Source organism: Orcinus orca, chromosome 20 (genome assembly GCF_937001465.1).
Source record: "Orcinus orca chromosome 20, mOrcOrc1.1, whole genome shotgun sequence".
NCBI classification, from domain to species: Eukaryota; Metazoa; Chordata; class Mammalia; order Artiodactyla; family Delphinidae; genus Orcinus; species Orcinus orca.
Window position 1 is genome coordinate 3,445,276 of NC_064578.1, and position 26,423 is coordinate 3,471,698.

General features: G+C 65.7%; 1 protein-coding gene across 8 annotated transcripts in view; it reads right to left on the reverse strand.

Moving 5' to 3' along the window:
* The window catches only part of GSE1 (Gse1 coiled-coil protein), a 414,806-nt gene that overhangs the window by 11,176 nt on the left and 377,207 nt on the right, over positions 1 to 26,423 (reverse strand). For 5 of the 8 annotated variants that reach the window (XM_049704032.1, XM_049704033.1, XM_049704034.1 and 2 more), the window contains 8 exons: positions 22,717 to 22,935; positions 12,244 to 12,443; positions 6,814 to 6,989; positions 6,170 to 6,367; positions 5,367 to 5,558; positions 4,618 to 4,916; positions 3,504 to 3,828; positions 552 to 1,156 (listed from right to left, as the gene is read on the reverse strand). In XM_049704032.1, the coding sequence (XP_049559989.1) occupies positions 552 to 1,156; positions 3,504 to 3,828; positions 4,618 to 4,916; positions 5,367 to 5,558; positions 6,170 to 6,367; positions 6,814 to 6,989; positions 12,244 to 12,443; positions 22,717 to 22,935 (2,214 nt within the window). The remainder of the gene's footprint in view (positions 1 to 551; positions 1,157 to 3,503; positions 3,829 to 4,617; positions 4,917 to 5,366; positions 5,559 to 6,169; positions 6,368 to 6,813; positions 6,990 to 12,243; positions 12,444 to 22,716; positions 22,936 to 26,423) is intronic. The other 3 variants (XM_033406335.2, XM_049704035.1, XM_033406340.2) reach the window with 1 other exon arrangement.

Here is a 26,423-nt window from a genome sequence, read left to right on the forward strand (position 1 = left end):
CTGAAGGTAGGGGACAGCCATGCTTGCCCTGGGCCTGCTCGCCTGTTCTCCGTAGCTTTTTGGGGAACCCAGGGTGCCGCTGGCTGAGTCCCACCCCACCCTGTGCAGGAGCAGGAAGGAGAGGCAGCCAGAGCTCCCGCCTGCCCCGCCCCCTAGGGCGCCCACCCGCCTGCAACTGGGACGGCAGCCCCAGGAGAGGAGTCCCCGCCGGGCCCTGGGCCACCCTCTCGACAGCCTCCTCCCCTTTATGCTGCACTGTTAATACTTCAGACCGTCTTACTGGCCTCTGTTCATCACCTATTAAATGTGTGTGTCTGTGGAACTGTTTTCACAGACAGTCTACAATTTGGCTTTTCGGGATAACATGCATTGTGGCAGGACAGACGAGGGGCCCAGGTCTGTCTTCCCAGAAGTGTCAGGCAGAAGCCAGTGAACTTGCTCCCTGGAGCTGCTGAGACCCCGGGGCAGAAAGCCAGAGGGAGGAGGGAAAAGGAGGGAGGAGGGAGGAGGGAGGAGGGAGGAGGGAGGGCCGCGGCCGCCAGGGACAAGACCTTTCTCCTGGGCCTCCCGCCGCCGGCGCTCCTCCAGGTCCAGCTTGCTGACCAGCCTCCGTCGCTGCTGCAAGAACTCGTCGTAGACATAGGTGGGGTCGGGGCCCCGGGGCGCCGGGGGCCGGTAGGGCGAGCCCGGCTTCAGGGGCCCAGGGGTCTCCCCGAAGGGGGCCGGCGGGGCCCGGGGCTGGCCCAGGACGGTCTGGGTGGACGGCTCGAGCTCCGCCAGGAAGTGCGCAGGCGCAGGGGGGAAGGCCTGCTGCTCCAGGCCCCCTGCCTCGCGGGCCGGCGGCTGGTACTTGTCCAGGGGGGCGGCCTCTCGCTTCCGGGGTCCCTCCTCCGCCTTCTCGGGGCAGTAGACCCTCTCCACCTTCACCAGCGGGACGGCCGCCTGGCGGCTGGGCTCAAACGGGGCAGGGTGGCCGTGCAGAGGGTGGCCCTCGGGGGCGCGCCGTGTCTCCAGCGTGCTGTCCATCAGGGACACCGGGTTCCAGAGGGCCGTGGGCACCGAGTGGTGCTGGGGCTTGGGTGAGATGAGGGGCGGGGGGCCGCCAAAGTGCTGCGGGGGGTCGCGGCCTCCCGGCTCGTGACGGTTTGGTCCCGGCCTGCGAAGGGAGCGGAAGCAGCCATCAGCCGCGAGGGCCCAGGCGCGCCAGCCACCCTGGCCCCCAGGCCGCCTGCTGGGAGCCCCGAGCCGGCCAGAGCTGGAGGGGCGAGCAGGAGGCCTCCTCTGGGCCACGTCCCAGGGCTGGAGGGAGGACGGGCCTTCCGCTCCGCCGGCTTCTCTGTGGACAGCTCGCGGCAGGCGTGTGCAGGCCCGCTTTGGAGAGAACAGGGAGCCCAACATGGCTCTGCGGGTCTAGGGCAGAGACAGTCCCGGCCCGGCCAGACCCGCTCGAGCCCGTCTCTCACCAGCGACCTCACAGCAGCTCACCCTGTGCCACCGCTTCCTGAATTCCGAGCACGCTGAGAACAGACCCGCCCCCGGGTGATCCCAACTCCAGGCGAGCCACGCGGAGGGGGCCCGGCCTCCTCTCTCCCTCCGTGCTCACAGACAGCAGCAAGAGGCCGGCCTCGGGGGCCCACCCGGCCTAGACCTGCTTCCGTGGACACCCTCACAGCCGGCAGCTACGCCCAGAGGGTCTTCAAGGCCCGGGCTGGGGCCTGTCCAGGGAGCCAGGCCACCTGCCGGAGCGCGCGCCCCTGACACACAGGGAGGGAGGGAGAGGACCTTCCATCAGACACGCAGCTTTGCCCCGAAGCCAAACTAAGTGCCTCTTTGCTCGGTGCATTTAAAACAACATTCACCTTCCAGAGGACTATGTGGCCGCTGTTTCTCCAAAGTTTATCTATTTTCTTAAGGGAAGCCCCACGCTGCCACGGAGACCGAGGGTAAGGTCTGAGGGGACGGAAGGGGAAGGGCAGAGGCCACGGCAGGCACGTGAGCAGCCTTCTCCCAGGGCTCCACCTGCCGGGCCAAGGAGGGGGCCGGCTAATCAGAGCCACCAAGGCCACTGCGCCTCTGCTGGGCGGATACGCAAGGGAACCGTATCGAGAAGCGCTAAGTCCTCAAGTAAACAGCAGAGGAATGAAAGCTGTTAGCGAAGCAATATTTCACGTGCTGTAGCCAGGTACAGGCTGGTTTTCTAACCCGGAGCCCAGGGGCCCGAAAGACCATCAGGTTTGCGCTGCTGTGGGGACCACCGAGGCCAGGTGAGGACCGAGGCAGAGGCCACCCCCGCTGGGGACAGCAGCACACAGGCCCTGACAGCTGCGCTGGGATCTTGCAACCCCAAGCAGAGGAAGCCACCCTCGGGTGTCAGCACGCCCTGAATTTATCAGGAGATGCTGGACGTGTGCTGACTGCTCGCCCAGTCCCCTGGGTGTGACGGGGACCAGAGGAACAGAGGGCAGCTCAGAAGCAGACGAGATAGCCCCTGTATAGCCTCGGACGGGCCCAGAGAAGCAGAGGGACCGTCTGCAGCACAGACCTCGCTGTGGCCACGCTGAGCGGAGCAGAGGCCGGAGGAGGTAGGAGACCCAGGCAGGGGCCTGGCCACAGTGCACTCCCGGTCACACCCAACTAGCAAGCGAATCCCCTCAGTGGATGCAGAGGCAGGATGCAGACCGCTGGACGGGCCAGCCATGCCCAGGACACAGAAAAAAACCCACCAGTCAGCGAGAAGCTGGAGAAAGAGGGAGGGAACAAGTGGACATTTACAACGCCTCCGACCCAGAAACCCAGCACCGTGGACACCAGGGGCTGGCAAGAGGCTCAGAAATCCTCCCACCCAAGCTCCTTTGTGCAAAGCTGAGGGAGATGGGCCTGGAGAAGGCGAGTGGGGTCCAGTGTGCCCAGGCCTGGCCAGGCTCTCGCCACCACCTCTGGTGTGGGTCTCAGCCCGGCCCTTCAGAATGAGCCCTGGAGGGAGGAAAGGTGCGGTGGGGGACACAAGGTGACAGCCAGATCAGCAGACGGGGAGCAGTGAGGCCCCACGGGCAGCTGTAAGAAGAAGGAGCCCAGCTCACAAGGCAGGTGTCGGCAGCCAGGGGTCCCAGAGACAGGTGCAAAGGCCTCTTGGAAATTTTTTAGAACAGGGCTGGAAAAACGGGTATTTTTTAAAATTACAAAAGCAGTAAAATTAATTTTTTGTTTGATTAAAAATTAAAGGGAGTTCCCCTTCTCATTAAAAAAAAAGTTTGGGCAGAGGGAGATGGAAAGGACATAATTATTGAATGAAAATTCTCCATCGCCCTCCTTCAGGCGCCGCGAGCGTCGCTGCTGGGAAGCAGCTGGGCCGAGGCTGTAGATACAAGTTACTCGGGGATCGACGCCCCTGAGCAACCGGCCTTCCCTCCTCACCGCTCCCTCCTCCAGGCCAAAGCGGGGGTTAGACAAGTGGCAACACACAGGCTCCCTCGTGCAGACGCCGCCCCCATCCCCGGGCCCACCTGGCACTCTCAGGCCTGTGCTCCGCGTCCGTGGGCGCCGGCGGCCGGCCCAGGTCCAGGTGCTGCTCCAGCACCTGCTGCCGGAACTCAGACACCTGCGACTGGCGGTCCTCCTTCTCCTGCCGCAGCCGCCGCTGCCGCGCCAGCCACTTCTCCTCCTCGTTGGTGCGCTGGAGGAGCAGGGCCGTGGCCGCACTGCTGCCCGGCAGAGAGAAGAGGCCGTGGGTGGAGAGGAGGCCGGGCACGGGGTGGTGCGGGGCGGCCGCCGGGTGCAGGGGGTGCTGCACGGGCTTGGGCGCCTGCAGGCCCGCGTCCTTCAGCTTCTCTGTGGGGGAGAAAGGCTGTCACGGCGGGATCTCAGCGCCAGGCTCAGTCCCTCCCCGCTGCCTGTCCTCCCGGAGGAGACGTGCACCACCCTCCAAGGGCCTCCCCGCGGCTGGGCCAAGACAGCCAGGGGCATGGATGCTCCCGGGCACTCGCCTCATCTGGGTGACACGCTGGGTGTGGGTGTGTGGGGCAGGCTCACGCCCACACGCCAAAGCAGACTTGAACTCTGGGAATCACCCGAGCCGGTTGCTACAAGTTAGATTACGCGTACGTATAATAAAATAAAATGTTTAAAAACTAATGCTAGGGCTTCCCTGGTGGCGCAGTGGTTGAGAGTCCGCCTGACGATGCAGGGGACGCGGGTTCGTGCCCCGGTCCGGGAAGATCCCACATGCCGCGGAGCGGCTGGGCCCGTGAGCCATGGCCGCTGAGCCTGCGCGTCTGGAGCCTGTGCTCCGCAATGGGAGAGGCCACAACAGTGAGAGGCCCGCGTACGGCAAAAAAGAAAAAAAACTAAAGCTAACAAATACTTAAAACTATCCCCTCCTAAGAATTATGTCACGTTTTACCACGGTGCACAGTCTTTCAGCTGTCTACCTACATCTGTCTTCTCTGTGTCGTGTGCCTCTCCCCCCGGCTCCCTGTCCGGGGACATCAGGCGCGTAGCTTGCAAAAGGCATGGTGTGAATCTGCTCCAGGCCGGCGGGCAGACGCTACGCGGCAGGGCCCTTTCCTCGGGGAGCCCCCCAGCACGCAGCTCCCCACGCACGGTCCTCCTCTCGGGTACCTGCTCGGGTTGGGGTCAGCTGCTCCGAGGCCTTGCCCCGCTCCTCAGCGGCGTGGCTCCGTAGCCCGTGCAGCTCGCCCACGGGCAGGAAGGCCGGCTCCAGCGCCTTGGCGGCCAGCAGCTCCTTCTCGCGGGCCCGCTGCTCCCGCTGACGCTCCAGCTCCCGCTCGCGCTCCAGCTCCTTCTCACGCTCACGCTCCTTCTCACGCTCACGCTCGCGCTCCTTCTCACGCTCGCGGTCAGCCTCCCGCTCACGCTCGCGCTCCCGCTCCCGCCTCAGCTCCTCGTCCATCTGCATCCTGCGGGGCGAGCAGAGGGAGATGTGCGGGGGCGCTCGGGGCCGGGCCGGGCCGCTAGGGAGAACCCCCAAAAGCAAGGAGCTGACACCCGAGACCAAGGTTTTCGTGAAAAAGCCAGCATTCCCATCCGAACGGTGACGGGAGGTGAGGCGGGTTCTACTCTAGTTTAACGCGCTAAGAGACTCAAAGTCCATTAGATCAAAAGTTGTGCACCAACTCCCGAAGCGCCATGGAAAGCTCACGGCCAGGGGCTGGAGATTCTGAGGATGCAGCCTCGCCAGGCACTGGCCAGGAGCTCAGAGCACCCACCGTCACCGCCCCGTGTGCAGGCGAACAGACCCAGGACCCGAGTGGCCAAGGAGCCCGCCTGGCCACACACGAACGGCCCAGCCAGGCTCTGCCATCCGGGGAGGGAAGAGCAGAAGACACCCGGCCTGGGACGGGACTTACCTCTCAGCACTGAGGCTGGACATCCGCTCCGAGTGCAGCGCTGCCAGGGACGAGTGCGAGAGCTCGGGCGGGTAGCGGACCCCAGAGAGGTGAAGATGCATAGCTGATGGATGCAGTGGGGGCAGGGAGCCGGGGGTGGGGATGGGGTAGAAGGGGGACCGCAGGGCCGACAGGCAGTAGGAGTCGTCCATCCTGTGCGAGAAGATGGGGCTAGTGAACACGGAACGTAAAGGAAAAAAGGCAAGACCCAGCCCTACCACCAGGTGCCCCGGCCAGGTACGGTTATTGATCCAGGGGCGTTGGACAGGGCAGGACGGCCACAGAGCCTCCACGAAGGCCCTGAAGAAAGGGTCCACACCCACAGCCAGACCCAAAGCCCCTTCCTCCCAGAGGCCAACAGATGGTAACAGCTCAGGGCTCCGAGGCCCTGCTGGCCACCCCAGGCCAAGTGAGGAGACTTCCAGGTCTGGGGTGGGGTGGTCCACAGCATAACTGCCGACCCGTCACGGAGGACGCAGGAAGCTTCTACGTAGAGCAGTGGTCCAGCGCCGTCTCCAGCGGGGTTTCCTGGTCGCACACAAACCTTGCGCTCTGCGCTTTAACGCGTAAGTGCACCAGTGGAGCCGATGGCGGGAGAGGGAGGGGCTGGGGCGAGGCCAGCTCGGACAGAATTTCCCTCTGGGGGGAAAGTCCTAACGGCTCATCTGCAGGGCTGGGAGGGGCGGCCGCCTGGGGTCTCCCTGGGAATCTGGCCCCAAGCAGTGTCTGCCCAAGGGTGGGTGGGGAGGTCTGGGGCGCCTCACCTGAAGGCCGGGTGGGGGAAAGGGTGCGGGGCCAGGTAGCTGGGGTGGTAGTAGGCCGCGGCGGTGGCCGGGTCCAGGCCCAGGGGAGGCAGGGAGGACACGCGGAGGTCCTCGGCGGTGTGGTAGGGCCGGAAGCTCCGCAGGTAGTCCTCCGTCACCGTGCTGGGGGGCACCACGTGGTGCACGGGCCGCTGGAGGCTGCGGGAGGGACGGACAGAGGACGAAAGGCGGAGGTGAGCCCCAGGCCGGGAAACGGGCCAACCTCCCGGTACTTCCACCATGCCTCCCTCGCAAGGACAGGTCCTGGCAGGAGGCCCAGGGCACAGGTGGGCAGCTGCTGCTCCTTGGGCCCCCCCCAGCCCCCTGCCGTCCTCACCAAGTGGGCGCAGGGCCGCTATCCGCGGCCTGGAGGGACCCCTGGCCCCGGGAGCCCCAGACTGGGGGTTTAGGGTCGGGCAGACGGCAGAGCCAGCCGTCGGCTCAGCATGGAAACAGCCAGCAGGCACAGACGGGGCTGCCGGCCCGGGGCTGAGCCACCATCTGGCGGCTCTTGGGCTCAGCTGGTGCAGCTGGCCTGGCGGCCAGAGCCTCAGGGGTCCAGAGCCCAGCACGCGTGCCCTCCCCGGGCCCCGACCTGCACTTACTTCAGCGGAGGAAAGCGGGAGTCCTGCACCACCGAGCTGGGGGAGATGCCAAAAGGGTAGGGGGTGCTGAGCAGGTGGGAGGGGATGGCCGGGCCCCCTGCCTTCTCCTGGGGCAGCGGGGCCTCCACGATGAGGCGTTCCCGACCGCTGCCGCTGCCCCGAGAGCCAGCGTCTTGCTAGAGGACAGAAAGAGCGGGTCAGGGCAGGGGCGGGCGGCTCCGACCACGGCCAACGACGAGCCAGGCCTTCCTCCAGACTCGGGGTGGGGGGGGAGGGTTCAAGCTTTAGAGCACGATCTAGAGATGGCCTTTCCTTACGCTTTTCCACTCAAACCTGCGGTATGAGCGGCGTGGCAGGCGAAACAGAAAGAAGGGAGGACACGGGTTCCAATGATGGGGGGGTCTGGACTGAAACACATCTGGGCGACAGGAAAGGACAGACGCCCCAGAATCGGACTGGGGTCCAGAAGAGTGCCCGCCAGGGGACACAGCACAGTAGGGCCGCCCATGCCCTCCCAGCACGGATCTCCCACAGGTCACAGCTGCTCCAAACTCAGACGCGGGAGCTGGATGACGGTGGTCCCCGCACACACCCCCAACCCCCGGCGGTGAGCTCTGCACTGCAGCGGCTGTGACAGAACCACGCGGAGCCCCTGGCCACTGATCGCCAGGCACGTGCCGGCATCCCGAGGGGCCGAGGTGTCAGCTGTGCTGCCAGCTGCCGGCCTGCGTCACAGATACCTCTCGGCCCACGATGCCCATGGAGGATGTGGCCGAGAAGCTGCTGCTGCCCTTGGGCAGGGCATGCCAACCTATCCCCCGGACAAACCCCGGGGCGGCCGGGGCACCGACCAGAGCACAACTGGCCAGAGCTGTCTGGGGCCTTTGCACACTGATGGGGGCAGGGCCGTGGGCCCGCCTGCCCCAGACTCCCGGACACAGGGAGTGACCTGGGGCCTGGCGGGGAAGGCAGACCCCCGAGAAACCAGAAAGCGCTCACACAAGGCAGGACGGGGGGAGGAGGCGGCCCCCAGAACCCCCGGCCACACGGAGGAACGTCCTGCACGCCCGCCCACAGGAGCGTCCGCAACACATCGAAAGGTTCTGTCGTTGGGGTCATTCACACGGCTGAGAGGGGGCCGCACAGCAGGCACTGAGCGCCAACAGCAGCCGGGGGCTCTCGCTCTGGACGCGGGAGTCAGTCTGGGGGCTCCGTCACCATGACACCCTGCTCAGCATAGGGTGAGGATATCTCGGCCCAGGCCTCCCCTGAGCCCCGAAAGCTCCACAACCCGGCCCCTCCTTGGCCAGATGGCACGACGCCCGCCACCTGGTGCCAGGGCCGGCCGCCCCTGACCCACTGCCGCAAGCAGGGCGTGGGCCCAGGTCCGTCCACCCCAAACCCACGGTGTTGCCGCTGGGCCACAGCCCTGTCTCCTCACTGATGTGGCGCATGTCCAGGAATGACCACTGTACGTGGGGCGGTGACAAGAGTCTGTCCCCAAGGAGACACCCTCTACTGTCCCTCCAGCCCTGACTCTGCCAGTAACCTTCCCGTCAGAGTCAGGAGATGGGGCAGCAGAGACCCCCAGCCATCTCACTCCCTGGGTTGGGGGGCAAGAGACAGACTGCGCAGCCCCCTGGGCGACCCCTCCACCTCCACACCAGCAGACGGTAACCCCGCGGAGCACGAGGGGCCCATCCGTCACCGTGTTTACCAAGCGTGCTGGTGGGTGGGCGCCGCGGCAGTGATCACTAATTGGAGGAGACAGGCCGCTGACTGGGACTTTTAATGAGCGGCCACATCTGTTCCCACGTGTGGGCGCAGTCCCTCCGCTCACGGCGGGGCCCTCGTGGTGCGTGAACTCCGACCTGCCCTCCCCGGGATGGGTGGCCACGAAGCGGCGGCCAAGGGTGGGACCCGCGCGTGCGCCAAGCCCGGGTCAGGGCAGGGAGCCCGGGACCCCCGCCCGGGTAGTACGAGCCTTCTACACAGGGTCCGGCGCGGGGTGGCTCCCGTCTGGTCCTGGAGACCCTGGACGGGTCCCATAACTGCCCCGGGCCTCGGTTCCCCCAGCTGTCAAACGTGCAATCACAGCAGCGGCTCACAGAGCAGCAGGGGTGGGTGCACGGGTGTACACGGGAAGCGGGGGTCTCACCCAAGCAGCCGCACCTCCTAGCCCACCCCCCTACACCCTCTCGCGCTCCCCGTCGACACTACCACCCAAGGGGCTGTCCTCAGCATGCCGTGTCCCCCTCGCACCCCTCCCTCTGGGGGCGCAGGGCCAGGCCAGCACAAGTGCTGACCCCCACGACAAGGTGCCCCAGCTGCTCTGGGGCCTGCCCCTCACGGGGGCCACCGTGGAGTGGAGAGGCCCTGTGCCCGACGTCTCGGATGCACTAACAAGGGACGGCATGGCCCTCAGATGCTCTCTGGACGGGGATGCAGTGGCTGCAGCCAGAGGCCCCCTAGGTGCCAGGGCGGCTCCCCCGATAAATGCCCGGGGTGATGGGACCCGCAGTGACCTGGGCTCTGCCTCCAGGCTGGCAGCAAGGCCCCTCCTCCCCTCAGGCCGCAGTAGGAGGAAGACGGCAGCCAAGGGCCTCCACCATCAGCCCAGGACAGTGAAGTCCTCGAGGGGACCTCGATTTAAGGACAAAATCTGCGGACAAGCTCCAGGCAACTCCAGGCCACCACACGCTTCCTTGCGCTTCCGGCACTGTTTGCTGAATCAAACAGCAGAGTGAGGGGCCCCAGGCAGCCCCTGTCCCAGGAGAGGGGCCCCGAACGCACCAGCCCCAGCTCAACGCCGTCCCCAGAAGCCCCCTTCAACCCTCGGCAGGACAAAGCCCTGCTTGAAGGCGGCTGGGCCAGATGGTACCTTCCCAGCCCGGCCGAGGACAAACAAGGAGCTGGAGAGGCGGGGGGAGGGGTGGGCTGGCAGGCAGGGGGTCCAGAGAGCCAGACCCACGCGCCCGTCTGGCTGGAGCCCTGCCAAGCTTATGACAGGCACCTGGGAACGAGGTCACGGGGGGTGGGCCCGGGCAGCAGCCCCCAAACCAGGCCGGGCCCAGGAGGCTCAGCCGGCCACCCCGACGCCCCCGATGGTGGCGTCCAGGCCCCCGCGCCGGCCCGCGGCCGGGCTCGCCCCGAGGAACATCTGCGGGCAGCTCTCATTTCTGAGCAGCGGCTGCAGGCGCAGCTGTAGAGATGAAAGAAGGAAGGGGGGGGGTGGGGAGGGAGGAGAATCCTTCATTCTCTGGTGATTAGAGAGGTTTCCACTAGGCAGCCGGGCAGACATGCCCTGTTAGCTTTAAAACAGACTATTTGTCATTGCATCCGTCCTTCCACAGCTCCCGCTACCTGGGAAATACCGGTGACCCCGGTGCGCGGGAGGGCCCCCCGTGACTCACGTGCCGGGACTTCAGGACGCCCCCCTCCCCCCTCACTACTCTGCTCTTCCTGGTCTCCCCCTCCCCGGGCGGATTCAATTCTCTGCTGAGCCTTTGTGCCGGGGCGGCGAGCTGCACGTCTCCCACTGATCCAGCTCCCTTCCCGCCGCCCTCCCTGGTGGCACTAGTGTTTCATTAACCACCGCCTTGGTAAGTGGCTGGAGAGAGCCACCGCGGCCCCTCCTCTGGGGGTTGCTCGGTGTTTCTGAGGCAGTGAGGACCCCCTCCACCCCGAGGAGGGCTGAGCTTGGAGGGAAGGGGCCCAAGGCCAAGGCACCTGAGTGTCCAGGAGGGGGTCGCTTAGGAGGCTCCTGGGTCTGGATAGCAGCTGCTGGGACAGGGGACAGGACCAAAGGGGAGGATCTGGGCCGTGGGTGGCCGTCACCAGCCAGGGCCAAACCAGGGACGTGGCAACAGGATCAGAAACCACCTGGGCCCCCGGGAGTTAGGGGAGACGCAGGTGGTTAGGGCCCCGAGGTCGACGCTGGTCGCCAGGTGGCAACGGGCCCCTCTGGAGGCAGGAGATGCTGGTGAAGACCCCTTGTCCTCCCTCAAACCAGGACTGCGGCGTCTTGGGCATCTCCAAACCCCTCTGGCCAGGATCCGCTCACCAGGCCCTGCCCTGGCTCTCCTGCGTCCAAACTGCACTCGGGGTAGAGCGACAAAGCCAAGGCAGCAGCTTCTAGGCGGGCACGGGGGCCTTGGCCAGGTGATGACCCAGCAGTGTCTATCACCTCGGATGTGGGAGTCAAGCTACGGTCCCCTGGCCTATTTCCAGGAATTCAGGGGGTCCCCACTGGGCTCCGTGGTCAGGACCTGCCTGAGGGTGGCCCCCTCTGTGGACGGAGGCTGGCTCCCCCCACCTCCAGGGCAGAGAAAAGACAGATCCTGAGTGATGTTCAGCTGGGGCCCTGGGGCCCATCCCCCCACCCACCCCAGCAGGGCAGAGAGCTGCGAGGGGGGCGAGGGGAGAGTTCCACCCTCCCCGCTCCCCCCCCACTTTCTCTGTGGTTTAATTAGTATTTCCAAGTGGTGCTTTCCCTCTGGGAACTCCAGAAAAATCCAGGAGACAAGCACAGGGACAGTGTTCTTAGTTAGGAAGGGCCTCTCCAGGCTGGGGGCACCGGAGCTGGGGGCGGGTGGTGGAGGTAGGCAGGTGCAGGGGCAGCTCCCAAGGCCACGTGCTCCTTCTGCACGGCCACGTCATACCAGGGACCCACCCCCCCAAGCGCGGGAAAGGGCCTCCTGGGGCGGGCGGACTTCAAAAGTTAAGACAGAAATAGGAAATCTGATCTGTGAAAATACGGGCTGGTATTTTCGCTATTTCGATTCCTTGTTTGTGCAATAGAGAATAATCATAACAGCTATTGTCTACCTAGTGCTTAGGATGTGTAAACACCATTTTAAGCACTTTGTCCCCCAAAACTTCTATGTTGGAGTCCCAGCCCCCAGGACCTCGGAAAGTGACCATATTTGGAGACAGGATCTTTGAACAGGTAATTAAGGTAACACGAGGTCACGAGCATGGGCCCTGATCCAATAGGACTGGTGTCCTTAAAAGAAGAGGAGATTAGGACACAGACACACACAGAAGGAAGAGCACAGGAAGAGACAGGGAGAAGACGGCCGCCTACACACCGAGGAGAGAGGCCTCAGGAGAAACTGACCCTGTCCACACCTGGAACTTGGGCCTCCAGCCTCTAGAATAAATCTGTCTTAAATAAGCCCCCGTCTGTGATGCTCTGTGAGGCTCGTTTTGGCAGCCCAAGACCACTAACGCCCATGAGTCTTCTTGAATCACACAGACCCTCCAGGTAGGAGCTGTAGTTACACCATTTTGCAGAGAAAAAGACAAGCTCAGGGGAGTGAGCTGGGGCAGGGGATTTCAACCCCGAAACCCAGTCCCACTCCGCGGGAGGCCGCCTCCCCAGCACCTGTGGCACATCCGCCCCCCCCCAAGCCCCCTCCCCACACTCACCTGCCGGCTCTCGCTCCTCCACACGCCATTGACGGTCTTGGTGGGGGCGATGGTCACCACGGGGGGCGTGCTAGGGACGCTGTGGCCCCCGGGGGGGACGATGATGGGGCCCATGGGCACGCGCTTGGGCGTGCTGGCTGGAGAGCTGTGGTTGGTGGCCGGAGAGGAGACGGGGGACGACTCACTGCTCAGTGAAGACCCTGCGGGAGAAGGACACAGCAGCCTGAGCGGGTGCCCCCCGGCCCCCAGCAGCCGGGCAGGGGCACGCGGGCTCCTGCGGACGCCCCGCCCCAGCCTGGGATCTGGGCGGTACCTCCCCACCCCCACCCACGGACAGGGCCTCCCGTGCCCCATGCTGCTCACCGCAAGCCTCCCCCGAGTGGGGGAAAGAGCCGGGGGCGGAGCAAGTGTGGCTCGACGAGTTACACCCACGGCAGCTGGGGGCCGTGCGCGACACCCCGGGTCACCGGGGCTGATGTGGGCCGCTGGGCGCAGGGTGAGTGAGGGACCTGCTGAACCTGCCCCACAAGAGGCAGCAGCTGCACGTGAGGCTCTGAGCGAGGGGGTGGGCACGGGACGCCCCGAGGTGCACAGAAAGGCCCGAAGTTCTCCCTGCGAGCCCCCTGTGTGCTGGAGGGTGGGCGTCCTAGCTGCGGGACGGGCCTGGCAGAGTGGGGAACAGGTGAGGGCGTGGCTGACGAAGGCTTGTATTTTCAAAATACCGAACGTGTTCATTTCAAGTTTTAAGAACTGAGTTACGATCCGGCGCTGAAAGCATACAGGTCGGTGGTTTTGGGCACATTCACAGTGTTGTGGAAACGACACCATTATCTGATTTCCATCACCTCCAAAAGAAGCCCCACCCTCAGCATCACCCCCATGTGCTGCCCCCCGAGGGGGGTGGTGTGGAGGGTGGCAGGAGGATGGGATTGGTTTAGCTCCTGGCAGGGGCACAGGGTCGTGGTGGTGCGTGGGGTGGGAGGAGAGGGCGGGGCCTGGGGGGGCTGGGAGGAAGTCACCCATTTGCAGCCAGGTTGGCCGGCAGCTGCTCCTCCCGCGAGGGGCGGGGCCGCCTGTGAGCGAGGGGTGGAGGTGCGTCCCCCCTCCCCCACCCCCAGCGCCCAGGCTCGCCCCAACGTCACCGCCCGGTGGGATATCTATCCCGGCAGGCGGGCAGCAGAGTGGCCCCTGAGGGCTGGAGCTGCCGGCAGGGCCTGGTCCTGGGGTCCCCGAGAGTCACACCCAGGCCCAACGAGATTCGGCCGTGTGCACATCCACACCCCGCACTGCTCTGGGCTGCAGTCTGGTGACAGAGGAGACCCCTCACATGCCCCCCCACCGCCGAGGCCCCATGGCCCACAGGCCCCCGACACAAACCCCACCGCACCTGAGAGCCACGGAGAGCACCCAGGGCCCTGAATCTGGGGCAGGCCAGACAGGGGACCCCCAGATTTTACTACACAGCAGAACTTCAGCTCGTCCCAGGTACCGCGCTCGCCCATGGTCACGGGGGTTGTGTGAGCTCGGGCGGCCCGAGGGGGTGGACCTGGCCGAGGAGCCTGCTGACGACGGCCCCAAGCAGCAGCCCGGACATGCGCCACCTTGCAGAGCTCCCCTCTGACGGGCTCAACTGGGCGGCGTCTGTCTGCGGGAGCCCCACTTGGGGCACCTGGGGCCTCGGGGCCGGGGGGGGAAGCTGGGGCCAGCACAGACTCCCCCCTCCGCAAGCAGCACATCCTCCCTGGATTTTGTTCAGAACCTTCCTGGGTCCCCGGGACCAAGACCCGCGTCTTTTCTCCAAACCATCTCGAGTGGGCACACTCCTGCTACCTGATCAAACCTCTGCTTGAAGGGGAGGCACGGCAGCCTACAGCTCAGGGTGCTGGGAGACAGTCACCCCTCCCTCTGCCCCAGAGGCCCCGACCGTCGAGGCGCGGGCTCAGCAGTGACCAGGAGGCAGAGTGGTCGGAAGCCGAGGCCCCACGGACGCTGGGACAGAGCTTCGCCCTGAGCAGCGTGCTTCCCTACGCTTGTGCACAGCTTGAACAACTGTACGGGGCAGCCCCACGGGGAGACACCCGGGCCAGCCAGACCTGCCCCCAGCCGAGCCGCTCGCCAGCCCCAAGAACGATGCTGAGGCCAGGTGCCCCCTTCACCTGCAGCCCTCACCGTCAGTGCCCGGCCAGTGGGCAGTGAGGAGGCACCTGAAGGCTGCTGCCCCTGACGTGTGACCCCCGATTCCCCAAACAGATCCGCCGACCACGGCCCACACAATTCTGCAACCCCAAGTCGGCCGGGCCAACCACCGAGACCCAGCACCAGGTCAGGATCCCAGCCGTGGGGCAAGTTCCAGCCTCGGTCAGCTGTCAGTACCGCCCGCCTGGGGACAGCCGACAGGCGACAACGTCGGCGGCCTTCCTTTCCCAGTGGGACAGCCGCCAAAGTTTTGAAACGAGCTGTGTCTGCCAGGTTGGCGGGGCCCACCCGAGAAGCCAGCTTCCAGGGAGAAGCAGGAGGCAGGCGGCGGGCTGACCAGGCCGGGAAACCCCTGTACCCTGAGCGCTCACCAGGTTTGTGCAACTTGGAGAAACCGGGAGCATCTGTCTCCCCACCACCACCCACGCCCTGGCACGGTAACCCCGCTCCTGGGGCCCCAGCAAAGCAGGCTGCCGTCCACCAAACACGCAGGCGGGCGGCCCCTACGAGAAACTCCCGCCACGTCCACCAGCAGCCGGAAGGACACAGCGGGGAGGGGGTGAAAAGCCACCAGAGCTCTCGGCCACCAAGCAGGAGGACCTACCGTGTACCCAGCCTGCACCCCGGGCCGCCCTGTGTAAACTCCGCCTGGGGGTAGAGGGAGCGAAAAGAAAGAAAACAAACACACCGAGAACCCCACCAGTCAAGGGAGAGGCTGCACTGCCTGGAGAAAACGGTGGGGTCAAGGCCAGGTGGGCTCTGCTCCTCGAGGGGCCGGGCAGACGGGGGGAAGCTGGAGCAGACACTTCAGAGCCCCAGCCTGTGCCAGCCCCTGGGGCCTCACAGCCAGGAGGGCCCGGTGGCCATGCCACCTGAGCACAGAGACTCAGGGCCACCTGGCTCCCGCCCCCGCCGCTCCCCCGTCCCCGCCCACCTCTCAGATCACCCCCCTCCGGCCTCCGAGCCCCCGCCCCACGCCATTAGCAGGTCTCCACGGATCAGCATCGTTTCCAAGCGCTGGGCAGTGAGTGAGGAAGGAGGAGGGGAGGGCGAGAGACGGAGCCTGGGGGCCAGGTGCCCCTGCCCGCCCGGAGGCCACGGGCAATTAGCAGCCTCATCCCTCAGGGGCAGGCCGGACGCCTCGCTCGGCAGCCAGATCGATGCCTGACCACGCAACCGCCAATTAGCGACCCCGTTCTCAGGGCGGCGCGAGCTGTAATGAACCGGCGGTACACGGCAGGCGGCAGCGAGCCCCGCGCGGGTGCACAGCGCTCCGCGTCACCTCTGTCATCTGACCTCGCGGATTAGCGCCCGAGGCCCCCTGAGCCCATGTAATTAACAGCTGAGATACCGAAGTCGCTGTGAGGGGAGATGGAGATAAGCCTGGAAACACAAGTACAGCATGTCAGCTCTCTAGACGCCACCCGAACGACCTGAAGCACCCACTGGGCGCCCTAAACAACGGCTCCTGTGCCGGGACCAACCCTGCCCGGCGCACTGCAGAGTGTGATCTCAGTGCCACCGCACAGCCCTCCCTCTCCCCGGGCACAAGCCTGCACTGAGTCAGGCCGCCTCACCCGGGGAGGGACGGAGAGCCGATGATGGACAACGGTCCCCTGATGTGCTCCCTAAAGGAGGACCCCTGGGACGCCTTCCCAAGACGCCCCCTCCCGTGGCCAAAGCCGCAGCACCACAGGGCCAGCCCAGGTGCCGGCCGGAGGTGGGTGCGACAGATTCCGGAGCGAGCGCCAAGCAGCAGGGGTCCCCCCGCCGGGCTGAGCCTCGCCCAGACTTTCACTCGGTGCAGGCAGGGACCCGCCAGCCACGAGCACGTGCAGATCCCCACCATCATCACATGGAGGCGGGGAAGGAGGTGGGGGACCCCCTGGACTCCCCGCAGGCCGGGCGCAGCGGCGACAGCCGGGCACACGGCACATGCAATGGCCCCACCCACCTGTGGGCTCAGGGAGAACCCCCCGAGAAAGAGCCGCAGGGCTGCCCTCTGCCCGCTTCCCTTCCTGGAAGAGGCCCTCCCGGCCTGCCTGCCAGCTCCTCCATGGCGTGGGAACAGTCAGAGGCCCGTCCACCCAAAGCCCCCTCCCAGGAGCCCTCACCCCACCTCATGCCACCAGTGGGCGGGGCACACCTGCCCCAACGTAGCGTCACAGGACCGTCACTAAACCCCAGCCAGCAAAGGCAAGGTGTGGTCCTTCTTACAAGACACACTTCCAGGGGCCCATGATGTGGTGATGAGCAGGACGGGGGCTGGGAGGACGGTGGGCTTCCACTGTGCTGAGGGGCACAAGGGGCCGAGAGGGGGCGCATCCAGGGACAGGAGAGGAACTGGGGGCGAGAAGGCGGAGGGGGCTTCGGGGGGGGACGGGAAAAGTCGCTGTTGCAGCGACACGGCCCGGGGAGGCCTCTTGTCCCAGTGTCTCAGGGCCGGGCAGCCCCCATCAGGGCAGGCGCAAGCCCCCCTCTCCTCTGAATCCCCGGCCCCGAGCACAGAGAAGGAGGGCGGGGCACCGAGGACGCGCCTGTACGCTCACACCTGCGCCACGAGCCAGACGGGGCTGCAGACACGCTGGGAAGCCCGGCCCCGCCGAGCCCTGCGGCCACACGACTGACACACACGCGTGTCCGCTCAGTTGTTTCGCTGCGTTCTTTGGAAGAGGCAGGCTTCAGACGGCAGAACGGGGGCGCCGCCCCCCCTCCTGACTCAGGCCGGCTGAGTGAGGCACCACTGGCGGGCAGAGTCCCACCTCCAACCCCGACAGAGGGAGGATGCTCCCGCCTCCTCCAGGGGCCCCAGGGAAACCAGACCCACCCGCAAAGCCAGCGACAAGATGAGGTGAGGCCAGCGGCCGGCAAACACGCCTGCAGAAAAGCACACTCCCGCCCGCCTGGGCTCGGGGTCCTGGCCCGCGCCGCCCTTGCCAGCCTGCTTGCGTCGGGTCCAAACGAAGCCGGGGTCCGTCAGTCACTTCTCTTGCAGGCGGCGAAAACGGTGCTCGTGCCCTCGGGAGACCAGCTCCCTGAGGCCGCTCGGTGCCCCCCACACCCCGCCGGGAGGGACGGGACACGTGGGATGTGCACAGGCCGTGAGGCTTTGGAGCCCACCCTGCTCCTTCCGCGCCGCCCCGCCGGCAAAGGGGCCGAAGACAGACGCCAAGGGCACTGCTGCGGGACGCCTCAGTCAAGGGGGCCCCGGCCTGTCACTGCCGAAGGGTCCCACGGGTACAGCCGGGACCAACGTGGGGCCCAAACCTTCAGCCCGAGGCTCCTTCCAGAACGTGCTGTGTGGGCCTGGTCACGGCCTGGGACTCCCTTTCTCCAAAGAGGCAAGACGAGAGTTGAGGTGACAGGGAGCGGATGCCCTGGGCCTGCGCGCACCCACGCTGTCAGGACGTCTGGGAGCAGCCGTGGCAACTCCTCCGGCCCGGAAAGGACGGGCTCTCCCCAAACGGGGTCAATCTGGGCCTCGAGACACGTGCGCAGCAACTCAGCCCCGCTCTCAGCCATGGAAGCACTCGCCTTCCTTTCCCGGCCCCTCAAGCCCTGGCCGCACCGCAGGGGTGGGGGAAGGTGGGGATGGCCAGGGTTGGGGTGACGGCGTGGGTGGATCTCATCTGCTGCACACGGCGCCGCACCTGGAGCTAGCGTGTTCTTCCTACGTCGGCAAAATCTACGCAGTAGAGACGTTATCCTCAGCCTCTGTTGTTTTTCACCTTTTTTATTTTTGGCTGTGCCGTGAGGCACGCGGGATCTTAGTTCCCAGACCAGGGATCGGACCCACGTCCCCTGCATTGGAAGCACCGAGCCCTAACCACTGGACCACCAGGGAAGTCCCTAGACGCTACCCTCATCCTGAGGACACAAGGCAGCTCAGAGAGGTAGAGCACCGTGCCCAGGCCACACAGCAAGGGCGTGAACCAGAATCTGCCGGCGTCCGTGTCCACCCTGCTGGGCGCCCGTGTCAGAGTGGGTTACAGGGTCAGGCAGATATGGCCCCTCCCCCTCCCCGGACAGGCAGGCCCTTCGAGTCCCCCAGGGAAAGACACCCGGTCCCCCGCTGGCCGACAGGCACGGAGCAGGACCTTGGGGCTGCAAAGAAGCCTCAGGAAAGATGAAAACCCAGCGGGGGCCAACGTCTCCTCGTCGCATCCTCTCTCTGGGGGCAGAACAAATGATGGGCATGTGGATTACTTGCTCTGAACTGGATTTTTAAACTGCAGCCTGGAGACACGACGTGAGGAAAGACATCAGCCGGGGAAGCAGAGGGGAGAGCTGGGCCACGGCTCAGGGTAAGACGCTTCCACAGCGTGGGGGGCGGCGGGGCCGGAGGAGAGGGTCACGAGGCAGCCGGAGGCGCTCAGGGCTGCGGCCAGCACCCAGGCGGCCCGCGGCTGACCAGCACGGGCCGGGCAGCAGGAGGGGCCTGGGGGGGGCGGGGCTGTGGCCTCGGCTGTCTTGGCTCTGCCGTCGGGCCCGCCTCTCCCACCATCTCCCTGTGCAGGAGGGGACGCCGTACCTGCTCCACCTGGGACCTCTGCCCTTGGGGACAGGGCCCTCTGGGGTCAGCCATGGGGTCCTGGGTCACCCCGAAGAGACGGGGGCCTCGCCCTTAGGGAGGGACAGCTGCGGCAGAGGCGGTGGCTCCCTTCTCCGGGAAGGTGGACACGGATGTCAGGGTGGGGCAGGAGGCCGTGGAGTTCCCAGAGTCCCCTCTGCTGACTACGGCTTGGGACACCAGGGAGCCCGAAGCTCTCGGCTTTGCCCACCAGCAGGACGGACAGAGAACAGAGGCCAGGGCTATGCTGGGAACGCAGCGGGAGACTGCCCTGTACTCCGCAGGTGCTCGATAAACGCTCACTGCCGCGATGCGGGAGGGGAGAGCCCTTGCTGGGTCCACCTCCTCACACACCTGGTGCCAGGTGTGCGGTGCCAACCACCCGCGAGAAGTGTGCCGTGCGTGGACAGCCCTGCAAACAACGGTCTGAGAGCGGAAGCCAGCCGCGGGGCTGCGTGCGTGGACAGCCCTGCAAACACCGGTCTGAGAGCGGAAGCCGCGGGGCTGCGTGCGCGGACAGCCCTGCAAACACCGGTCTGAGAGCGGAAGCCAGCCGCGGGGCTGCGTGCGTGGACAGCCCTGCAAACACCGGTCTGAGAGAGAGCGGAAGCCAGCCGCGGGGCTGCGTGCACCCACAGGCGACAGGTGTCCAGACAGCGGGTCCTGGCTGCCAGGGCCGGGGGCGGCGTGGGGACAGGGTTGCTTTTAGAGGTGACAAAACATGCTAGAATTAAGAGTGATGGTCGCAGAACTCTGAATGCACAAAAACCCACTGAACTGTGTCCTTTAAAAGATGAATTTTCCGGGACGCGAATTATACCTTAAGAAGTTATTAACCAGCAAAAAAAATCAACCCCCACCCCCGCCATCACCAAGCCCAGCAAACGCCCCCCTTGGGCTCTCTGGTCCCCTGTGGAGAGGCAGGCAGGGGAGCTGGGGGGCTGCTGGCTCTCCCCCCTGTGCCCCTACAGCCCCCAGGCTTCCAGAAGCTGACAGCCCACATCTCCACCCTGTCCCCCGCTCTGTGGGGAGCACAGAGCCCCCCCCCAGGGCTCCCTGCACCACTGTGGTGGGTGTTGGGGGGTGGGAAGGGGGTGCCCCCCCCAGCCAGGACCATGCACTCAGTCTTGCCGTCCTAAGTCCGGCTCTCCATATCCACTTGGAAAGGCTGAAGAAGCAGCAGTTGAGGAGCACAGGGCGTGTCCTCACCAGCTGTGTGACCTCACGCCCATGACCTGACCTCTCTGAGCCTCAGCTTCCCCACCTGTACAATGGGCCGACGACTCTGGGCTGCCAGCCAATTCTACAGACGGGAGACAGCCCATCAGAGCTGGGGCAACTCCGTGAGAAAAATGGGGACCAGGCATGGGATGTGGCCCAGAGGATGCTCCAGAGAGTAACTGAGCTCATTTCTTCAAACCAGAGCCCCACTGGGGTGCACCAGACGGTGCACTGCCAATGAACCTCATCACTGCTGCTTTAAACTCCAGACTTTGCCTGGGGCCCCCAGAGTCAGAAATGAGGTCACAAGTCCCCAGGACACACACAGAGTAACTCGAGCATCAGGGCAGCCCAGGGTCCAAATACTGAGCACCCCCCCACCCAAACCTCGGCTTTCTCATCAGAACGATGGGAACAGCCTCGGGTCAACCAGCGGCGGACAGCACAAGCTCAGGCCAGCGTGGCTCGCCCCTCTCCTCTCTCTCCTGATCCTGTCACAAAGCTCCCGGGCGTCACGTAGAACACCCAGATCGCAGCCCCCGGGGAGCAGGGTCCGCTCCACAACGGCACACGCTGCTCCCGGCCGGCGAGGCCCGGCCATCTCCGGCACGCGGGCTGTCCACCGGCCCATTATTCGAGCCGGACGCTGGGGCCAGCCTGGGGCAGCAGAGAGGAGACGGAGGCCACCAAGGCAGGCTCTCGTGTGAGCCACGCCCGCAGACCTCTCCACCGCCCACTCGGCAAGGAGGGAAACGTGCCCTTTCACTGCCACATCCTCTACAGACGGGGGGCGTCGCCCCAGGATGAGCCCAGCTGCCCGGGAACGGACACAGCTGTTGGCTGAAGCCCTGACGCTCGGGGGTGGCTCAGCCAGACGGCCCCAGTGCCTCCCACGTGCTGACAGTTGTCTTTGAAAGCTGCGACAGCCCTGTTTCTCCGCCTCCTGGAATGCCGGGAAGACGCCAAAGCAGGGACCAAGTTCTGCCCTGGGGGCTTCGCGTCGACTCTGAAGAGACCCCCAAGTCTCGGCCCCAGCTCAGGGTGCCACTGTGCACGCTGCTCCCGGGGTGCTCGCAGCCAGCCCAGGACGTCTGTTCTGGGGGCCTCGCCGGCACGCAGCTCACCGTATCTCTGCTCTCCGGCCGCGTGGCCAAGGAGGGGCATGCGTGCAGGGACTGGGAAGGTCTGTCTGGGTGGACAGAACAGCCCAGGGCAGGCGGACACCAGCAGTGAGGGCGATCCCTAGCGATGCAGAAACCGGGCCCCGAAGGCCTTCGCTCCTGGGTCACATCCACGCCGCCCGTCAACTCCTGTCTACCCCCCTCACATTCCTCCTCCGTCCAACAACCACGTGATCAGCAAGGGTGTGGAGACAAGTCAGATTCAGAAATCAGCAGACCCCCAGCCACCCCGGTCAGGGCAAATGTCCGCTCTGCTGAGCTAGAGACCCCAGAGTCCACAAAGACAGACAGAGTTCCCGCACACGTGTTCTTTGGGTGCCCCAGAAGGCCTGGAAGCCAGGACGCCAAGCCCTGGACATTTGAGGCAAGGCAGATGGCCGGCAGAGGCACCCAGGGTCTCTGCTTCCTCTGCCCAGGAGGCCGACCCCCTGCCTCCAAGCAGTGAGTCCAGAGGGTGCCTGAGAGGCCTGCACCAGAACCCGCAACGGCCCAGGCCTCCCAGCAGCTCTGGTTGCAAACTGCCCGCCAGCCCCACTCATCCAGCCAGCAGCCCTTGGACTAACAGCCCTAGAAGTGCCCGGAGCCAGAGCTGTAGTGAGCCTCGTCGTATAAACAGGAAGGCGGAAGCTCAGAGAGGGTCAGCACTTGCCCAAAGTCACAGAGCACGTCACTGCCCACCAGGAGCTGGGGCTCTGGACCTCTGGGGGACACCTGTTCATGCCACCCCAAGACCCCTGCCTTGGACGGATTAAGCTGCGCTCCCACTTTGGGGCACTCGGGATAAAGAGGGTTTCCAGAGACCCTGCTCCCTGCCACGTCTGGAGGGGGTATCAAGGCCTGGTGCTCCCGGTCTCCCGGGAAACATGCCACCTGGGAAGAGGCCCCCGGGGCAGGCTGGGGGCTCCTGAGGGACGTATTGGGGTGCAGCACATCCACCCTCTGAAGCCACAGCTGCCGGACGCCCCCTCGGTGGTCCTACAGCCAAAGAAGGACAGAGCAGCAGGGAGCGCGGGAAGCAGGAGCAAGCAGAGCTGCTGGGGCCGCTGGGCTCACCGGACGGGCGGGGGTCAGGCAGCGCGGTCCCCGCCAGAACGAGGCAGCACGAGAAAAGCCAGCACGTGTAGACGCTGGCGTGCAAGCACGTGGGCGGGAGCGGCCCCGCCCCCAGAGCCCGTGCACGTGCGGGGTGGCGGCTCGTGGGACCGGCTGTGCCCCCCGAGCGCAGGAGCCGCAAGGCCTGGGCAGGAAGGAAGGGGCCGCTCTCTCCCCTGCTTCGTGGAGCCGCCCGGCGGGCGCGCCTCTTACCTCTGGGCTCCTCTGCCTGTTTGGCGAGCTTGCGCAGCGCGGCAGCAAAGCTGGAGGACGGCGCGGCCTGGGCCGACAGCGCGCTGCTGGTGGCGGGGCTGCCACTGGGCACCAGGGCGCCATTGAGCGGCGAGGGGGTGAGGGGGTTGACGGTGGCGGTGGTCCTGGTCGCGGTGGAAAGCATCCCTAGTGAAGGGGACTTGGGCTCATGGCTCATGCCTGAAACAGGAAAAGAAGAACCAGAAGTCACCCAGAGAGCAGGAGGGCCCGGCACCGGAGCGGGGTCTGCGCGGCCTGGGGGGCTGGTGCCAGTGGGCGGCATGCGGGGAGCGGGAGCTGAGCCGGCGGCCCCGGCAGCACAGGAGACGGAGCAGAGCCAGCGCTGCGCAGAGAACGGGGGCGCGACCCCGGCGTCCGCGGGCAGCCCCACCCTCTCGGCTCCGTAAGCGAAGAGCCGCTGTGCCCAGGACCCCTGTGAGTCCAGATGCCCAACGGCTCATCCCGGCCCGAGCCGACAGCCTCTCCGGAAGATCTGAGAGCATCCCGACAGGCGTGGGGGACGGAGACCAAGGCGCGGGGCCAGTGTCCTCGCAAGAAAGAGAACGCCAGAGGCAAGGGAAACGGCTGAGCCACTGACGATCACGCAGACGAACACACTTCTGCCAGGCCTTCAGCACATCGCTCTGGAGAGAGCACATCCTTTTCCTTCCAGAAAAGCAAACAGGCTCGTACGGGCAGGCAGCACAGACCCGGGATCGTCCCAGGCGGGTTGGCCGGAGCCCTCCTGCGCCGCAACCGTCCCCCCTTGAATCCCAAAGCCACAGGCACCCAGCGGGTCTGCACTGAGAAGGTGCCTCAGAGGAGAGAAACAGGCAGAGAACACAGCCATCCGCAGACCCTGCTGCCGTCTCGCCCAGTGCAAACCCCGCCTAGACGCTAGAAGACCCGCGACCGCAGGTCTAAACCGCTGTCCAGGGGAAGCCCCCTTCCCACGGGGGTCCAGGTTCAGGTGCCACGCGGGCCAAGGAGCCGCCACCCGCCAGGAGTGACATCAGAGGCCTTCCCGTGAGCCCCCGGCCCTTCAACCTTCACCCGGCCCCACGCGCCCCACTGACATCGGCCGGGCTCCCTCGCGGGCGGGCGTGAACAGTGCCGTAAGTCTTCGGTTAACTCCTCCTGCCCTCTCAGGGGCACCTGTCACATCCCCGCTCCCTCACCGTGGGTACACTCGAGAGGCGTAGATCAAGGCACACGGCCTCGCGGGTGGCACGGGCAACGGGCTGGGTGCAGGGAGAGGTAAACGAACTTGCGAAGCCCCAGACGGAGACCTAGGAGGGACGGCTCCAGGGAACACCCGGGGTCACCTGGGGAGGGGACCTGGGGAGTCATGGGAGGGGTAAGAGCGCACAAGCAGAGTGTCCCAGAAGATGACAGAGCAGGAACATGTGCTGCCCCCAGGCCACGGTCCCCACCCCAAGGGGCTCTCCGCAACCCCCCGAGCCCACGCCACCTCTGCAGCACTCTGCATACAGTCCAACTCGAGTCTAACTGCAACCTGCTTCCATGCCTGTCCCCGTGGGTAGCCAGGTGAACACTGGGGACCCCACCGGTGGCCAGGCAGGGGTGGGCCCCTGAGACCTGCCCTGCCCCCAGAACTAGCCAGGAGAGGCCGCGGGCGCCGACACACGCCCTGAACCCAGGGTCCCGGAGAGCCGGGCTGCGGCCACCATCGCCCTCTCGCCGGGCGGGGGGCAAAAGAGATCTTGGGGGCTCGGCCGCATAAACGGCCACGGCAGGGATGGGGTGAGGGGCGCATAAAAGGCAGTACTGAGGCAGGCGCAAGTTCGAGGGAACACCGTTCTCTCCGGAGAGGGCTCGCACCTCGGAAATAAAGGACCTGCACAAGCGCCCCTGTGCCCAGGCTGGCCTCCCAGCTGCCGGCGGGTCACGTGGGCGGTGTCACGCCGGGCGACAGGGCCCCTGAGCGGCCGGGGCGGCACCAACCCGAGGCTGACCCCGCGTGGCCTCCTCTTTCTGGAAGAACAGGGGAGAGGGTGGGAACCACATGCCCACAGGCACCGCAAGCCCACCAGAGAAACCCGAGAACCCAGTGGGGCGCAGGGTCCCTGCCCCAGCAGGCGGGTCACTAGAAAACACAGGTTCCTAACAAGAGTCCTTTCTCGGCCAAGCCAGCACCCAGCCAGCCACTGGAGGGCCGTGGAGCCCGATGGACGCCATGTCCCGGAAGCTCGGCCCAGGCCCCCCTCGGCCCCTCTCCTCCTCCACGGACGGTGTGAACAGGGAGGGCAGGAGGTGCTGCCGGCCACGGGGCCTGGAGGTCAGGCTCAGCATGGGCCAGGCTGCCACACGCTGGGGCCTGAATCCCGGCTCTGCCACCTGCAGCTGTGTGATGTTGGGCAAGTTACTTGGCCTCTCTGGGCCTCCTCAGTCTCCTCACCTATAAATGGGGGATAAAGACAAAGTCTGCCTCACGACGTTAATTCCATGAGGGCTCAAGGAGGTAAATTCCGTGAGAAGCTCCAGGGCACGGCTGGCGCATCCCAGGAGTCGCTGTTACTATCACGCAGCTGGTCAGCGGACGGGGGCAGAAACGCAGGTCTCGGGCGGGCGAGGGGCTTGGCTAGGCTCACATGGGTCAGGCTGGGCAAAATGGGACCCGACCTGCCGAATCTGTGCCTCCTACCCCCACGCCCATCCCTTCCGTGTCCGGGCCGGGAGTCACACAGCCCAGCTCTCCACATCCGTGAGTGGCACTGGCTGGTCAACGCGAACACACAGGACACCCCGGGACAGAGGGGGACTGGAGCTCTTGTCCTGCCGCCTGCGGGGACACCGAGGACGTGACCCCACGCAGGACCTGCTCTGGGTGGTCCAGATGTCTTCTGGGTCCTGCTCGGAACCGAAGCACCCACACTCAGTGGACCGACCGATGGGTTTCTTTTCTTGGGGGGCGGGTGGTGGTACACAAGGGCGCACCACCCTGTGGGGACCCCGTCTGGGCATGGCTCGCACAGGTCCTGGAGGTCCTGACTAACACCTAGAGGAAGGCATCGCCACGAGGTGCTGCCCGGAGACAAGGTATGTGACAGGGGACCCCGGGGCTCCATACCCCAGGGAAATGAAGACCCCCCCCGGGACATCAGGTCACACAGACGGTCGGGTCACCTCTCAAGACAGCCTCGTGATGGGCCTGGGAGAGGCCGCAGCAGCAGTGGACACCCCCCCCAAGCCCGCACTCACTCCCACCCTGGGCCTGCCCTCAGGGTCTCAGACAATCCTGAGAGGCCAGCAGAGCACCGGCGGGGACACCGAGGCCAGGAGCTGTTCGAAGATAGGTCACAGAGATGACGCAAGGTCACAGAGATGACGCAAGGTCACAGAGACGACCCAAGGCCACACAGACAATCCAAGGCCATTAACCACCTCCCTCCCCTTTCCCACATTCCTTAGAGAACTAGCCACCACCTTTAAATCCTTTCACCTCTAAGGGAAAGGTGTCACTGTGCCCATTTTACAGAAGGGAGACTCCAGGCTTGGGCCCAAGGGCCGACAGCTGGTCAACATCAGGGCTGGGATTACCTGAACACAGCACCTGTGTCCCACATACATAAAGCTGGTCAGGGCCCAGATCCAGACCCATCCTGGGGCTGCAGCAGGAGGGCCTGGCTCTGCTCCACCCCACAGCC